Raw genomic sequence first — 16274 nt, 5'->3', positions numbered from 1 at the left:
GCTGTTGTTTTTTACGTTTTATTTCGCTTAAATAAAAACAGTCAACTCGTTGGCTTTTGTTGCAATTGTTATAAATATAGATATATATATATATATATATATAGTTGTGGGTGTTACTCCGCTCTCTTCCCTGTTTCCTTGCTTGTATCTTTTCTTCTGTCAGTCCTCACACGTCCTTCGTGGTGGTGGTGAGGAGCTAAAGCGGCAGCTTCTAGCCGGGCCAACACACACACACACACACTCACACAGGCAGCCCCACACTCAAAGGAACGGCAATACGCACTGATGTAGATGTGACGTACACAGCCGCCTCTTCCCGTGAGAGTCGTTATTTATATTTGTGTGTGTGTGCTGATATCCCCCTGTCTCTCCCCCTCTCTGTCTGTCTGACGTGTCGCTCTGATGAAGTGTCCAGCGGGGAGAAGAGTATACCTGTCACCACAGCACGGGCACATACACAGAGAGATGGATAGAGAGAGTGTGAGATGTGGCCGCAGTCACCATACATTCTGACCCAGCACCCCCACGCACGCAGCGAGGCATGTCGGAGCACACACCAATGCAAAGACGCACACACTCGCACAGCACGGCAACACCACACCATCGCCTGCCACCCAGAGTGATCGCATCAGCGCCCCTGGTAGAAGTGCAGAGCAAACACACACAACAACAAAATAATAATAATAAAACAAACAAACGTAAAAATAAGGAATCACACACACATACACACTATAATATATACATATATATATATATTATAGGTAGAAGGAAAGACGTCATGTATCCCTGGCCTCCTCCACTCGTATCTCCTGTAGGATCTTCTTCACCACCCGTTCCGCTTCCTCTTCGGCAGCCTCAATAAGACGGCGCTCCCTTTGCTGTTGACTCACTGTGTTGTCTACTTCACGCCGCTTGGCCAAGTCCGTTAGCTTCACTGTGGCACGGCGCTGTACGGCGGCACGGATCCCCGCGTCCCCCAAAAGTTCATATACCGCCTCTGTCACTGCGGTTGTGGCATCCTGGTAGCGTTGTTTATAGTTTTGGTGTTTCCCAGCTGTTTTAATGTCGGATTCAAGGAGCTCTGTGCTGGTGGTTGACACTGCATGTGCGAGCAACTCGAGTGCCTTTGTATGTATGTGAAAAAAATTTGTATTTGTCTCCTCTTGCTCATTCTGTGGGGTCCCCTTTCGAACATTATGCCTCCCATCCTCGTCAGATGCCCCCAAACGCTCAGGCGCAACTAGTGAGAAAAGTGGAACCCGTGTCGGGAGCAGCGCGTTGGGGTCGATGTGTATGTCGTCCTCACTGGAAAACGCCCGGTAGCCGTCAGATCGGGCAACGACACCCTCACGAATGGAGGCTGTGAGTGCCTCTACAACGGTCCACATCTTCTCCTTTGTCACCCAATACTCTAGCCTAAACACAGGCTTCTCGCGCTGCTTGGCATCTAATGCCTCAAATGGCAAGCAGTGAGCAGCGTTTCGTGCAAGTGGCTCCGCTTCGCGTGATCCCTCGTATTGAATCCACACAGCTGCGCCACCTTTCGTCCCCGCACACTCTCCAGCAAAGCGGGTTTCAAGGGTCTGCATGCAGACTAATAACAAGTCAAGCTGCAGGACCCATGCAAAGTGGGCACTTACAGGTGGAAAGCAGCTGCTTGTAGACCGCGTGGACGCGGCCACATGCGACCACACGTACTTTTGTAGCCCCTGAAAGACGCTGTTGTACAAAGACTCCGAGGCATCAGCGTCCCCCGGGGCAAATGCCTGCATTTCACCATCAAAAACAGAAAAAGGAGATACTGCCTTCTGGAGAGATCGACGGGATTTGTGTGGCTTTAACGGAGTTGCCGATTTAAAGTTGTCCATGTCCACAACCTCAAAGGATGGGTGAATGGCCCTCCTTTCTTTGTTTTCCTCAAACGGCTGCTTCGCGTCCCTCTGCATCAACTCCATAACGAGGCACATGATGGCGTCCTCCACCGCAGCCTCATTCAGCTGCAGAGCCGCCTTTTTATTCGCGTCCTGCGCGTCGTCGACAGGATTCGGCCTCGGCAAGTACGGACGCCGGCCGTTTGCTTGACGCACCCGCATTGTTGCTGCATCGCCCACACCGTGCTGTCGCCGAAAGCTCGATAGCTGCTCCGTGTCTTTCGTGGTGTAAGAGGCCTTTGCGTCGGCAAGCGGGTCAGACGAGGACGAAGCGACGTGTCCACGCAAAAGCGCAAAGGCGCGGACCAAACGTTCCACCGCCTCTGATGTCTCGCGAAGCTCCACAATTTTAGGATTCTGCCGCGGGTCGCTTAACGGAAGTGGGGGCGGCAGACTGGTGAGCGCACCCTCCAACCGAAGCGAGCTGAGCAGTGGGCCTTGGGGCCCCTTCGACAGCAACATGGGCGGAACTGAGGACGCAGACTGTGTCTGTGAGTCGCTGGCTTGCGGTGATAGCAACGGCAGCATGGCGAGGGCAGCACCACTGGCGCCGCCAACTTTCCCTCCCATCACATCAGAAGGAGGAGGAGGAGCGGCGGCGGCCATTACAGCTTCCTTCAACTGTGCAGCGGGACGGGGTTCCTCTTCCTGTGTTTTCTCCACGGCAAGATGCTGCGATAGTGTGCTGAATACACTGCTCTCCAGCCATGAAGAGGGGCCATCCGCCTCAGCCAGCACGGGCCCAGCAGAGGCTAGAGTTTTGGTCGGCAAAGAATCCTCCACCGCCCCAATAGCAACGCTGCCGCGTGAGCTTTTTTTGGTACTGTTGACTGAGAGCGAGGTGGCATCCATTGACATTGGCGGGGTAGGACCAAATGCAACGTATGATGCTAGTGCCTTAAACTCTTCCGTGTTGGATGCGTTGAGTCCACCCAACTTCCTCTCAATGTTGGACTGCGTCGTGTCATCAGACATCGCTTCCATTCCCTGCCCTGCCGCATTGTCCATGACGGTGTCGCTTAACTCAAGCTTCGGAAAGAGGTTGATTGAAGCAACGCGTGCTGCTGCATTGCGCAGCAGGGCAGACGGGGCACCAGCAGTGGTCCCGTCATCCTCCGTTGATGCATTAAACGCAGTTAAAGTGGAAGTCGCCGCGTCCGGGCACGACACCAACGTGTCGTCCAGCCCCTGCTGCTGGTGCATCGTCTGCTCCGCCTGCGCCTGCTGCACGGGCACCGGAACCGGCACGAGAGAAACAGAGGGAGACGACTGAGGCCAAACCGTGTCGGGTTTACTCCTGAGAGTCGTTTGCAGCGGCGACGGCGACAGCTGCGAGGAAGTTGTGTCGCTGCCCTCGAAAGAGTCCCCGTAGGCGCTCATGTCTCCTGTCCAGCTACACTCAATAAGAGCGGGAGAAAGCAACCAAAAAAAAAGGGGGGGGAAAATACGCATACACGACGCACGCGTACCGGAATGGTGAAGCACAATCCACCACAGCGCCGGCACGCAGAGGGAATACAAGAGAGAGAAGCTCACCTGAAATGTTCTTGCCCCTTCTCAGCGCCGTTCGTTTCCACCTTCACTTATCGTGAATCATGGCCTCCACAACTTACTTGATCACACGCGTTGCTGCCGCCAACGCCATCACTTTTGCGAGAAACTCGTCCGCCACAGTGACCAGTAGCATGCCCTCTCGTGTTGCCCGCTTCACCTCACTTACCCAGAAGCTGTTCGGCGGAGGTGGCAGAATACTCATCCCATTCTCCTCATCCTCCACCATGACCGTCAGCGACTCGATGCTGCAGGTGCCGTACACCTCGCAGTACGCCGCCCAATACTGCACTGACCGCAGACGCAGCACCTCCTCAGACTCTATCGTCTCCTGGCGGGCACGCTCAGCCTCACTCTTCAAGTTGGACATCGTGTTTTTATCCTCCTCGTCGTCGTCGGAGTAGCACGAGCTAAATGATGAAGACGTGCCGGACTCGGTGGAGGCACTGGAATAAGAAGCGGAGGGTGACTGTCGCCGTCGCTTCCTCGCGCAGGCGCGGCGGGCCACAGAAGCAATGCTAACAGACGTGGATGAGCCTGACGCATTACTGTCATTGTCATCTGCTTCCCGGCATCTTCGGCGGAGGCTTCTGCTACGGCTACGCCGTTCACTGCAGTCACTGCTCCCGCTGGGGGTTGCGTACTCCACCATAAAAGCATCCAGCGAAGCCCGGGTGAGGGGATTCGCCAGCAGCCGCTCGGCGTAAATAAGCTTCACAAGTCCGTCGCAGGTGAAACGCAGCATAGACGTCTCTTGGCTTCGCGTGCAACCGAGGAGGAGGTCCTTGGCGTAGGCACCGCCACCGGCAAAGTTCCTCGCGAGGGACTGCAGCGCCAGCACCAACAGCATCTCAGGCATTACCATCGCCTGTACCGTGGAGACCCCCGCCGCCGCCGTCCTGAACCAGTCCAGCACCTGCTCCCGAACATGGCTCCGCAGCATGGCCGACCACACGCGACTCGAATCCACCGCCAAGAGACGCTTCAGCGCTGTCGTGTCCGTCGCGCCGGACTGTAGGCGCAAGAGCGACACCGTCGTCTCCGGCAGCCCCGACAGCAACACGTCGATCCCGATCCCTACCGCATCGGAAGTGAAGTCGCCAGACACCTGCAACATGCGTGCGTGCCGAAGCTGGCGAAGAACTTGAAGGACATCACGGCACGCACTGGGAATAAACGCCGTCGTGAAACTACGGGAGACGGAGAAAGCGTCAAGTAGCCCAGAAACCACGGAGAACTGATGAAGAGCGCATGCGTGACGCGTGTCGGTGTGCGTCTGAAGCTCGAACTCCGCATTGTAGTGGCAGCGGCCACACTTTAGTACGGCGTTCGGTGGCGTCCGATCCAACAGCCCATCTGGGCAGCGTTTACAGTGGTACAAATCGCGGCGTCCACGGATGGCACGAAGACCGAGATACTTCGCCGCCTCCTTCACAGAGAGGAGCCCGCTCGTGCGCTCCCGTGCAGTTCTGTATGCCCGCTCTGTGAGACGCTGCCTCGCCTCCATATTGGCAGGAACTTCTGGAAGTTCCATCCCCTCACACGGCAACCACACATCCTCGACGCAGCGTGCTACAGCCTTCTCTGCATCCACTGCCAATTGCTTAGTTGATTCCTCGCCGCCGTCATGCCAATCTGAAGAGCTGAATAGGCGGCATAACGCCTGTAGCATCCCCCTTGACGCCTGGCTCCCATGCAAGGCCAGCGACACGCCCAGGAGAGTGCAGTGTGCCACAAACGGTCGCACAAACCCCATCTCTGTCAACGTGTAGGTGACCTCCACCGGCGCCATACGGGAGAACAGAGTACAAGGACGAAAACGCAGCCACTCCAAAAGTGAATCTCCTGCCACATTATCGTCATTCAACCTGCTGCTGAGGACGGTACGCAACTTGGCGTAGGATGGTTTATTCAAGATGGTTCGCATCACCTCATCCACGCCACGGTGAAATAATATGGCCAACACCTCCGCCAATCCCTCTGCTGGCTCATCAACACCGAGCACTGCCGCAAAGAGACCGCAAAGCAGCTTCTCACCCTTGGCTGCATCCATCACCTCCTTGTCAGCCGAAGAGTCATCCGACTGCCGCTGCACGGCCCGCACCAGGTGTGCTGCGCCGTCACAAAGGCAGTTGCGTAGTGCCGCCTCACACCGCTGTAGTGGTAAAGGCGTCACGTCCTCTAATAAGAAATCTTTCGCCGTTGGCGCGTTCCAGCACAACAGGAAGACCGGGCACCGGCCTCTGTGTCGCAAACCGTTTCCCCATTTCCCGAATCACATCGTCCGTATTGTCACGCAGCAAGAAGGAATGCTCAGAGATGGAACGTATCCACGCAAATGTTCCGTCCGGTGCCGTGAGTGCGAGTGCCGGGGAGTGGCGGGAGGCGTACTCGCGCCAGCGTTCTTGTACCGCCTCATTATTTGGAAGCGGAGTGCGCTTTTCGTCACTGCCATCGCCGCGCTCAAAGTCAATCGGCAACCTACAGGGATACATAAAGTAGTTTTCCTTCATGTGACGCTCATACCTTGTGGGGTCCGCCACGTCTACAATCTTCTTGTGGAGCCATGCCTTGCTGAGGGCGTAGAAGAAGACAACATGCTCAAAGGTTCCGTCGGTGGCAATGCGGTAGATGGTTACGGGCCGCTGTTGACCGTAGCGATAAAGGCGGTAGGTTGCCTGCGTGTCATCGGCCGGGTTCCAACTCACGTCAAACAAAATGCAGTGGTTCGCGGCAACCAAATTAATGCCCACACCACTGGCCCTTGTGGAGCACAGCAGGACAAAACGAGATGCGTCTTCTGTGAAGCGTTCAATGATGCGTTGACGCTCCCTTACCTCCAGCCCTCCATGCATCACGTCCGCCAGCATTCCCCGCTGCCACAGCAGCCGCTGCAAGAGGAACAAGTGGCTCCTGTACGTGGAGAAGAGCACCACCTTCTCGTGCAGCTCCTCGCTGATGTGCCACAGCAGCGAAAGCGTCAAGACAAGCTTCGGCGACTCCGCCACATTAAGGTGCTCCAGGGCCACCTCAAGGTCCGCGTCGTCAAAATCTTCTGAAGGCATCTCATCCGAGGAGATGGAGGAGAAATTACTCCCTTCCTCACCGCCTTCAAGCTCCCCCGGGTTGCTGTTCAGCACCGTACTTGACACGGGCCCGTCGTACGAAGCGCGCATCACCTCTCGCGCCCGCTGCTGCGTCAAAGCAGGATGAAAGCAGACGTGTGCGGCCTCGTGGTGAAGCGGAAGAATAGCGCGGTTGGCTTCGCCCTTGGTGTAAGTCTTCAGCATCGACCGGTATGCCGCCTCCTGCTTTGGCGACAGCCCCACCAGGATGACGTACTCCCGCCGCGGTGGAAGTTCCCGCTCAAGAACCTCAGGCCCACAGTGATGCACTGTTGTCCCAAAGAAGCGACGCAGCGACGCCACACACTTCTGCATCTCCACAAACTGCTGAAACGTAGAGTCCTTGCACTGTCCTCGCTCGATGGGATTTGTAAAGAGACGACGGAAGGAGCCAGACTGCATCATGGCCCCCGTCACAACAGAGTACATGACGTTGTACTCCTCCAAGTGGTTCTGCAGCGGGGTGCCTGTAATCGCCACCCGCAGCTGCACGCCTCGCAGATGTTCCATTAGGCCTCCCACAAGTTTTGAGTTGAGGCGTTTAAGCCGATGCGACTCGTCCAAAACCACCACATCAGGGCTCTCCAGCACCTCCAGCAAAGAAATATGGCTGCTAAGGGGTAGTGGTGGTCGCAAGTAATCAAACAACGACTTGACGCGGGTGTACGCTTGCGAGCCTGCAACACCCTCTTTCGCCCGTCGAAGCAGCCCCTGGTACTCCTCGTAGCCCAGAAGAAGAATGCCACCTGTTTGATAGAACTCCAAGATGGTCTTCTCCGGCGCGCGGGAGCCCAGTAGTGCGTACACGGGCAGCACCGTGTCACCGAACAGCGTGGGGATCATCCACTCCGCCGCACTGCACTGCCATTGAAACGTGCAACTCCGCGGGGTCAGCACGATGACACGTATCGCTGGTGCCGAGGCATCGCTGACAGTGTAGCGCTGCTGAAACAGCAGAAGAAAACTCAACACGGTGACAGTCTTGCCAAGGCCCATCGAGTGGCCAATAACACAACCAAACAGTTCCTGGTAGAGATGCACCCGCTCCACCAACGGCATCGCCACACTAGCTTGTATAACGCGTTGTATACCCTCATCCACGAGTTTACTCCACATAAAATGCAGTGCGTCAACCTGATGTGGGCGAAGCACGTCGGCGAGGGGCGAAGGGACGACCAGCCCCGAGGTGAGACGCGCGTCCTTCGCGTTGATCCCGTCAGCCATCAGTGTGACGGCCCGCTGCTGCTTTCCGCCTCGTATCCTTTGTGTGTGTGTGTGTGTGTGTGGTGTCCTCTTTTCTGCCTTCTGAAGTCCCCCAGCCGCCCCTTTAGCCACGCGGCAGCAACAGAGAAAAAATACACACACAAAACAAGCACGCAAGGGACAACACCTGAAACGTCCAAAGCAAGAAAAGCACGTAAAAAAAAGGGGGGGTTGTGGCCCCCCACCTCTCACACAAGCATTTTATCTTATTGCTTTCGAGGCTTTTCCCACTTTAAAAGACTCATCCTCAAACATTTTCCGCGATCAGTACCTTCCTCGCTCACGCTGCCTGGCCCTGTTCAACGCCTCCGCCACACGATCGCCGTAGTATCGCCGAATGTAAAAAAATCCTGCCACAAGCGCCAGCACAGGGAGCAGCATAATGGTGACGCACACGCACCACGCAACAATGCCCACGAGCACATCTGATGGTCCAGAGGAGTAGGCGTAGATGTTCCACGGCGCCGTCCAAAGGGCGTAGTAAATGGCTGCAAAATGATAGAAGAAAACGTAACCAACAAGCCACTGCCAAAAGAATCCAACAATAACATCCGTGAGCGTCCCTGCTTCACCAAGGTCAAGGAGAGAGTTGTACCACGCTTGGACGTAGCTCATCTGTTGCACATCCTTCACGGCGTCCAGTATGGCATGGCGTTGCTCTTGCGCAAACCGCCGTGAGATAATGCCGTAGAGTGGCTTCACCTTGGCCAGCATCCCCTCTTCCTCCCGCTTCAGCGCAGTTAACGCCGCCATATTTTTCTCGTACTCCGCATCCAACATTTTAATGCGGGCCTTGTCATCTGCACTCGTGAAGAGCCATCCACCCCGCTGTTTCGCCTCCTTTAGGGCGAGCTGGCTCGAATACAGGGCCTGGTACGCCTTGGCCATTTCTCCGCTGCGCAGCCTGTCGATCTCCTGCTCCCAGAACACAATTTGCTCCTCCCGACTACCCTTCGCAACGCTACGGTCGTCGTACCCTGCAGCTACCCCGGTTGCCGTCTGAAGCATCCACAGCAGCAGCAGCGGCAACACTGCAATGGAAATGTAGCGCATTCCTTTCATTTCCTTTTTCAAAACAAAAAAAAATTTTTTTATCCGTGTTATATTTTCTTCACCGGGCCGTGCAGCGTATTTGTGTGACGGCCCTGGGGAACTGAGACTAATTAAACAGACAAATGCAGTAAAAGAAAACAAGCACGCACACACACAAACAACACTTAAAAAGATCGCGGTCAGATCTACAAAAAAAAAAAAAAACAGGAATACATGCATGCATATATGTCTATGGAGTGCGCATGCGGATGGGGCAAGCAAATGGGTGCAACGTTGTGAGGAGTTCCGCACAAACCAATACACACACCTACACATACGCCATTCTCACCTCTCCTCCTTCATTTTTCTCCTTCCAAACGCTCTTTTTATTACCTTCCTGTTTGGACACAACGTAGTTCGTTTTGTTTTGTTTTTTTCGTTTGGTTTCGTATATGCAAATCAAGATACCCCCGCGCGTATGTGTGCTTCCTCACCTATTAGTTCCCTGTTCGTGTGGGTGTCACCCTTCGTTGCCCTTCTTTTTTTTGTTTTTGTTCTTTTTTTGTTTTTTTTGCTTGGCGCTGCTGCCTTATTTTGGCCTCTGTTGGCTTCGGGTGGGCAGAAGCTGCACGCGTTATAATAAGTGGAGGTATACAAATGCACGTAGAGACCTCATTGGCTGCTTCTTTTTTTTTTTGCTTTAAAGCTCACCCTCACTCTCCTCCCCCATAGAGAGACACACGGCGCCAACAAATTGCAGGCAACAAAAATGGAGCGGGACGAAAACACACACACAAACAACGACCCCCCTCCCCCAACAGCCTCCTGCGGGGCGGCCTTCTCACCTCCCCGGGGCCGACATCTTTTGCCACAAGTCACGCAGGAACGTCGTGTAGCTCGGAAGCGCTTGCACCTCATCTTCCATCATCATCCGTGTCAGGGCTGGCTCAAACACGGAGTTGCCCTGCGGGCACGCCTCTAACGATGCACTAAATGCACTCCGAACACCCTCCAGCAAATGCCACACGAGGGCGTCAAAGCGACCACGCAGGGCAGCAAGCTGCTCCTCTGTGATGGGTGGCTCTGAGGAACGCGGTGCCCCCTCGCTCGGTGTGAGACCAAAGGCCTTCACAATGTGGGCGTCCGCTTTCAGCCCGTACCACAGCACCAGCGTGGAGCCAAGATGCACAAGGAAAATACCATCCGATCTAAAGTAGGTTTGTGTCGGAAAAATAGGCATGGGCAAGTTCTCAGGTGCCGCATGGGGGGAGTACACTTCGAACGACCAGCCTGTGTAGTACGGCTGTATGGCGTGTGGGGCAGTGGACATCACCATCGACATGGCAGCCACGCGTTGATCTGGGAGAATAGGAGTTGAAGTGGACAACCCCACCGCTGCGTTCCTAAAAAAGCCATGCAGCAGCAGCGGCACAAACCGCAGCGACTCCGGTAGCATGAAGTGTCCGCATCGTAAACCCAGTCCGTCGTTGTGCTTCTTCACTGCCCGCAGCGTCGCAACCAGTTTATCCATAACACGTTTTTGCGCCTGCTGAAAGGGTCCATTGACGGCGAAATCAACAGCCATTTTGCTGAGAAAGCAGGCAACCCCCAGCGAGTCCGCGGAGTTCACCACGACGCTGAGAGACGACGACACACTCAGCTGGTAGGTGTGCACACGAATGCGTCGCTCGCGTGCTCGATTTGTATGCACAATGGCGATCTGAATGTATGCAAAGCTGGCTTTCAGCTCAGGTCCAACCTGCAACTGGACAGAGTATGAAGAGTCCTCATCACCCACCGGAAGAGCAAGAAGGTCCGGCTCCCGCACGTGGCAGTGGCCGTAAAAGTTTGGCACCACCAGACCGTTGGAGGTGCGCACCCGCAGAATGGACTCAAACGCCATGTAACGTGTGAGAATGCGGCGCACCTGCTCCGGCATCCCGTTAATAGTTAGCGGCGTTGAGCGGTAAATACTGCCCGAGGTAAAGCGGGACAAGGGGGCAATAGTCGTCAAATCCACGTCCTGGGCACCGCTAACGAGCAGATCGACAGAAATGTTACTGTTCGAGCACGCCAACGCACGCTGCTTGTACCAGTCAACTGCAGCCAAGCACACAGTGTACTCCTTGGGCTGGTTGGACAACTTTGCAATGTCGAACCGTGGCTTCAGTTTTCCCTCGCCGATAGAAGGCATGGCGTCAATACTCGCAACGATTTTTCCACCGCTGTTCTCCAGCATTGAAATAGCCGCCGCCAGCGCCGGCCCAAACGCACAGCCAACGTCTTTTGTAGAGGCAAACGTATCCGGCAGTGTCTCAAAGAGGCACTTCAAGAGATGATAGGCGTCCTTTACGTGCACAACCAGTTCATTCACGGCACACGGAAGCTCAATGGGCTCAAACTTAAAGTTGTCATCCACGTTACACACATCGTGCACGACGTCAGGGGCGACGATGGTGCACGGGGACCGTAAAGTAGGCCCCAAGTTAAAGAAATACACCGTTGAGGCAAATCCAATGACGCCCATGTAAGTGGCGTCCTCATTTTTCATAGTTTCAAGTGCTGAAAGGACCCCATGGCAAATGGCACGCAGCTGCCCTGAAGCGATCGCTTGGTACGAGCAGTCCAGCATGAGCAGAAATGCAGGACGCTGCGGTGGACGACGCAGAAACTCAGATGTTGGATAAAAGTCCACAGAACAGTACGTAAGCTCTGGCCGTTGCAGCACATCCGCGCGTAGCCCTGTCTGTGGATCAAGAGCACAAAAGTATTCCTGGGATACTTCATTCAACTGTCGGCACAAAATGCATTGCCAGCGACGCCCTTGTTCACAGAATGTGGTAAATGGGTTAATGTAAGCAGAGCACCTGCGACAGCGAATCATCCTACCTCCCACTGATGAAAGATCTACTTCGGGCAAATGCGTGTCAGCAAATGGCTGAAATGTAACACCTAACGGCAGCTGTAGTGTATCCGCTAGCTGTGAGGTAGCTGGCAGACATTGAAACGTTGGTCGCATACTGATGCGACTCACAGGGACGATGTACGGAGGTGTTGGTGGCACCCGACTCATGTCTTCCGCCAAGTGTAAATGCAAAAACCTTGGAATGGAGGGATGGTCAAGAAATTTACTTTTGTCATGCGACCTGGCAAGCTGCACATCCAAGCAGATGACACTATCAGAAGGCTGTATTTGTGCATTCATCTGAGAATACAACTGCGGGTGTGGTGAACGTGGAGGGGAACGTCTACCTGTTCGCGCCTCCTGCGAAAAATCCTGTGACTGCTGCGGCTGATGTGCCGGCATGGACTGCTGTGGATAGTGGGCGTACGAGGTCTGTTGTTGCTGCTGCTGCTGTTGTTGTTGTTGTTGCTGTTGCTGTGAGTAATTGTAGTGCGCCTGCTGCTGTTCATCCATGCTTTGAGGGGCCTGGTGTGGGGCTGTCGTCCCCCACTGCTGCAGCTGCCGCGGGTCCTCAAACGCATGGTAAAGGTTTGGCGCCTTTTCCCGTGTAGCTTTTGCCCTGGCAGCTTCCGCCTGCTGTAGCGAGTGTAGATACTCTGGGGGCAGAGCGAAGTTCATATCCGCCTTGTTCGTCCTGTTTTAGGTCAATGATAAAGAAATGGACGAGGCAAGTGGTGCGTCTTGTGCGTCGGCGTCCTTCAGTAAAAGCGAGACTGAAACACTCACACACACCAGACAAGTTGCCTCCCCCACAACTACTACTACTACTGCTGATGCTGCTACCGCCGTTGTAAGCGAGGCAAATGGAGTGGGGAGAGCGGCACACACACACACACACACACGTGTGGGAGACCCCAAGAAAGAGAAGAAACAAAAAAAAAAGGAGAAAAACCGATGTTTTTATATGCACCCCTCCATACGCGTTGCCACGGCAAACGGCACAACGATGGCGCAGAATGACACGACTCAAACCACACACACAGTCCAAGGGAAGAGTGCACCCGCCACACGTCCCCTTCGGTACTACTCCCTCTTCTTCTGCCGGCGCCCGAAAGGGTCGGGGCGCTGCACATCGCGCGACGCTCGTTTCGCTTCACTCAGCGGGACACCAAGCGGCCGCGCGTGCGGTCGGTGGCGCCGCAACTCATCAAGCGTCTTGGCTTGCGATCGTAGCTGCGAGGACCGCCAGCCCATCCGACGGTAGAATGGCGCCAGCACGTACGCAAAGAAGGGGTATCGCACGTACACGCTGAGATCGTAGAAGACGACAAACAAGAAGAGTTGGCCAGCGAGGACAATCGCCCAGTGCGAGAACTCCCACATGCGCTCAAACTGATCCCCTGTGACGAAGCCTGGCAGCACTAACACGTAGTAACTCGGCGACAATACGCCCATCACCAGCAGGGCAAGGACTGGAGCCGCAAATAGGAAGGTGCAGACGTTTTTCACGATACGAAATGATGAGTGCAGCTCCCTCGTGATGGGGCCATCCACCTCAAGCGCCAAGTAATCAATCGGCCGCCGCCGCGCCAAGAAACGAATAAATCTATTGTCTGATTGCGACATCTCCCGCATCTCGTAGCGCGTCTTCATGAGCACCTCAGCGCCCAGCTTTGTGCGTCCCAGCCTACCGAAGAGAAGGCATTGTAACGAGCAACGCAGCATCTCCCCTCCCCAGACAAAAAAAGAGCGGAGATCAACATGGAAGAAAAGCGAAAGCAGACAAATACACACAAATCGAAGCTGCACATTACTTAGGCGCATATGCATACATATGTTGAGTTAAAGGTCTGCTGGAAACTCGGGGTAAGGCGTAGACATCCACAAGAAACTAAAAGTCAGCCGTAAATGTTACGACTATTACGTCCGCACAATCACCATCACTGCCATCTCCGGCGCCTGGGCGTGTGCCTCCTGCTCTGCCGCCGCCGCCTGCACCCGCCTTAGATACACTCGTTTGTATACCTGTGACTTCAACTTGCTTAAGTCAAATTGTTAACCGTCACGCAGGATTTTTAATCTCCCCCGCCACCGCCCTCCGTTGCGTGGCTTACGACTTCTACTGCTTCTTCTTCTTCTTTGCATTTTTGTTCTTCTTCTTGCTTGCCCGACGCTCGCGGTTAGCCTCCTTCACAGACTTGTGGTATTCCCTCCGCTCCTCCTTCGTCATGCCAGCAATTGTGCGGGGCGGTGGCCGAAGCGACGCCTTTTTCGCCCCCTCTTCGCCCGCGTCTCCACCGCTGCCACTGCTGCTGCTTCCGCTGCTGTGGCTGCCACCCACGCCGACCTCGTCCCGGCCACTCGCGTCAGATTCCGACTCCTCCTCCTCTTCAACGTCGGAGGCTCCCTGTGCGGGAAGGTGCGGCCGCGTGGCAGGAGACGCCGTCAGCTCGGCGACGAACGGGGCAAGCTCAGCATTTACCGCCTTGTGGTCCGCGACATCGCCAAGCGTCCGTGGAACGGCGATGTTCAAAAAAACCTGCTCGTCTACCTTTGCCTGTTCCGCGTTCACAGACGCAACGCCGTCCTCGCGCCCCCTCTGCTCGCGGAGCTCCAGCAAGTGCTGGCGAATCTCCTCCACGTTGTCGGGGCCATCGCAGCGCTGCCAGCCGTTCGGAGCAGGAGCGGCAGTGATGAACCTGTACAAGTCCTGCGGGGAGAAAAGCTGCTGGTGGCCCTTGGAACGAAAGAAGGTGTTCACGTTCACGATGTCCCGCCTCAAAAAGTCCATCGCGTGCGGGTGGTCGTTCTCCACGGACTGCGACACGTCTATCACGACCACGCGGCCCCTATAAAACAGCAGGTTGTACTCGGAGAGGTCGCCGTGGATGAGTCGGCAGCGGCCGTACATCTTCCGCAGGGTGCAGCAGATGTCCAAATAGCACCTGTCAAGGGCGCCAGCGGAGGGGAAACGGACTTCCTTCAGCCGCGGTGCAGGCCAGCCGTCCTCGCCAAGAAACTCCATGATAAGCACGTGCTGGCGCAACAACTTCACGGCGGGCGCCAACACTCCACCGTCCTGAAGGCGATTTAAGTTTCGTGCCTCCTTCTCCGCCCAGGTCCGCACCATCTTTCGTGGGTTGCTCTTGCAGTACCGCTGGAAACGAAACTCCCCCGCAACGTACTTTTCGCGATCCTTAAACACAAGAATCGACGTTTTGAACACCTTCACCGCCGCATCACTCCCATCACCCGCGACGGCGTAGTATACATTGGCCTCCTTGCCCGTGGAAACGCAGCCGTTAATTTCCTTCAGATGTCCACCGTTGACAAGCTTGTAGAGAATGAGGCGGGTCCGGGGATCCATGACATTCTCCACCGTCGCCCGCTCCGACCGGTCCACATCCTTCGAAGACTGCGCCGTCATAAGCCGGTTCGACATGGTCATCTCACGGAGGTCGTTTAGAACTCGCTGATTCGCCACGTTCGCTCCGCCAGCGCCCCCTGAAAAAGAAGATGCATCCACGTAGAAATCATCCACACGTATGCGTCTCAAAACACTCGCATGTGTAGTGGTGTGTTGCGCGGGCTGCATTTTACTCAGCGACGTCGCCTCACGCTGCGCATTTGCGCCCGGCGCGGCCCCCAGCACCACTCGTGACGTGGCAGCGTGCTTCCCTTGCACAACGTCGTACGTCGACGCCTCGTCCCCGCTGTCACTCTCGCCCACAATATCGTCAACGGTGCTCCCGGGCGCCATGTACTGCAGGAGCTCCTGCAACTCCTCCACGCGTGAAGACATAAATGCGTGGATTAACCAGCCCACTACTTTTTTTTCAACTGGCCAACACTTTCAGCTGCAACAATTCCACTTGCATGAATCACAAACAAAACCACAAAAGATGACCACAAAAAAAAAACAATAAAACAAAACCGGACAACAGAACCCACATCCATCCAACAGTCCGCACGCAGCCAATCAAAAGACAAACGAACAAACAGAAAAACACACAAACACAAACCCCGTGAAGCGAAGCCGAAGCGTGGGGCACCCACCGAGCAGTGGGGACACGCAGCTCCAAGTGGGCCGACCAGCACGCACACACTCCCTCCCTTCCCGCACAGCCCAATCCAGTAAGAAGATGGGAAACAAAGAGGCCGCCCACCGAAAGCAATCAAAACCAAAACAATTGAAATAACTAAAGCAGTTACGGTGCTCTACCCATGCAGCCAAGCAGGACGGCAGCGGCCCCTCAAAAGCAAAATAATTAAAACAAAAAGGAGGACCAACGGGCTGCATGAGTGTGCGTGTATGCATGAGCACATTACGTGTGTGCCTCGTGGGGTGGGGCGAGGGCGACAGTCCGTGCGGGAGGACACACACAAAGAGAGAGAAATATATATATTTAAGCGAAAGGACGAGCTGCGCACCGCTCCCTNACGCCGCCGCCATCGCAGCAGACACCG

At 55.3% G+C, this 16274-nt stretch overlaps 7 protein-coding genes and 1 pseudogene across 7 annotated transcripts, besides 12 other annotated features; all 8 read right to left on the bottom strand.

Annotated features, from left to right (window-relative positions):
* Window positions 1-69: 69 nt before the first annotated feature.
* Window positions 70-103: a microsatellite.
* A 120-nt stretch (window positions 104-223) lies between these two features.
* Window positions 224-264: a microsatellite.
* A 98-nt stretch (window positions 265-362) lies between these two features.
* Window positions 363-402: a microsatellite.
* A 269-nt stretch (window positions 403-671) lies between these two features.
* Window positions 672-708: a microsatellite.
* Window positions 709-730: a microsatellite.
* Window positions 731-760: a microsatellite.
* Window positions 761-776: 16 nt separating this feature from the next.
* TraAM80_02283 (uncharacterized protein) lies at window positions 777-3311 on the bottom strand (the record flags this gene model as incomplete). The annotated part of the gene is made up of 1 exon (XM_029379290.1): window positions 777-3311. The coding sequence occupies one exon, from the start codon at window positions 3309-3311 to the stop codon at window positions 777-779; it is 2535 nt and encodes an 844-aa protein (XP_029240847.1).
* Window positions 3312-3540: 229 nt separating this feature from the next.
* TraAM80_02282 (SNF2 DNA repair protein) lies at window positions 3541-5535 on the bottom strand (the record flags this gene model as incomplete). Its single annotated transcript, XM_029379289.1, has 1 exon — window positions 3541-5535. The coding sequence occupies one exon, from the start codon at window positions 5533-5535 to the stop codon at window positions 3541-3543; it is 1995 nt and encodes a 664-aa protein (XP_029240846.1).
* Window positions 5536-5629: 94 nt separating this feature from the next.
* On the bottom strand, window positions 5630-7831 carry TraAM80_02281 (SNF2 DNA repair protein; the record flags this gene model as incomplete). Its single annotated transcript, XM_029379288.1, has 1 exon — window positions 5630-7831. One exon carries the CDS (start codon window positions 7829-7831, stop codon window positions 5630-5632), a length of 2202 nt encoding a protein of 733 aa, XP_029240845.1.
* Window positions 7832-7871: 40 nt separating this feature from the next.
* Window positions 7872-7897: a microsatellite.
* Window positions 7898-8134: 237 nt separating this feature from the next.
* Window positions 8135-8923, bottom strand: TraAM80_02280 (uncharacterized protein; the record flags this gene model as incomplete). The annotated part of the gene is made up of 1 exon (XM_029379287.1): window positions 8135-8923. One exon carries the CDS (start codon window positions 8921-8923, stop codon window positions 8135-8137), a length of 789 nt encoding a protein of 262 aa, XP_029240844.1.
* Window positions 8924-9318: 395 nt separating this feature from the next.
* Window positions 9319-9352: a sequence feature (A-rich).
* An 86-nt stretch (window positions 9353-9438) lies between these two features.
* Window positions 9439-9475: a microsatellite.
* Window positions 9476-9743: 268 nt separating this feature from the next.
* Window positions 9744-12485, bottom strand: TraAM80_02279 (putative protein transport protein Sec24A; the record flags this gene model as incomplete). Its single annotated transcript, XM_029379286.1, has 1 exon — window positions 9744-12485. The coding sequence occupies one exon, from the start codon at window positions 12483-12485 to the stop codon at window positions 9744-9746; it is 2742 nt and encodes a 913-aa protein (XP_029240843.1).
* Window positions 12486-12618: 133 nt separating this feature from the next.
* Window positions 12619-12650: a microsatellite.
* A 38-nt stretch (window positions 12651-12688) lies between these two features.
* Window positions 12689-12709: a microsatellite.
* Window positions 12710-12723: 14 nt separating this feature from the next.
* Window positions 12724-12756: a microsatellite.
* A 134-nt stretch (window positions 12757-12890) lies between these two features.
* Window positions 12891-13631, bottom strand: TraAM80_02278 (uncharacterized protein; the record flags this gene model as incomplete). Its single annotated transcript, XM_029379285.1, has 1 exon — window positions 12891-13631. The coding sequence occupies one exon, from the start codon at window positions 13629-13631 to the stop codon at window positions 12891-12893; it is 741 nt and encodes a 246-aa protein (XP_029240842.1).
* A 295-nt stretch (window positions 13632-13926) lies between these two features.
* On the bottom strand, window positions 13927-15609 carry TraAM80_02277 (RIO kinase 1; the record flags this gene model as incomplete). Its single annotated transcript, XM_029379284.1, has 1 exon — window positions 13927-15609. One exon carries the CDS (start codon window positions 15607-15609, stop codon window positions 13927-13929), a length of 1683 nt encoding a protein of 560 aa, XP_029240841.1.
* Window positions 15610-15890: 281 nt separating this feature from the next.
* Window positions 15891-16274, bottom strand: TraAM80_02276 (hypothetical protein; annotated as a pseudogene).

Source organism: Trypanosoma rangeli, assembly GCF_003719475.1.
Source record: "Trypanosoma rangeli strain AM80 chromosome Unknown Tra_15.4_contig_00051, whole genome shotgun sequence".
NCBI lineage: Eukaryota > Euglenozoa > Kinetoplastea > Trypanosomatida > Trypanosomatidae > Trypanosoma > Trypanosoma rangeli.
Note: the sequence above shows the minus strand (reverse complement) of the source record. Positions and strands in the feature narration are given on the sequence as shown.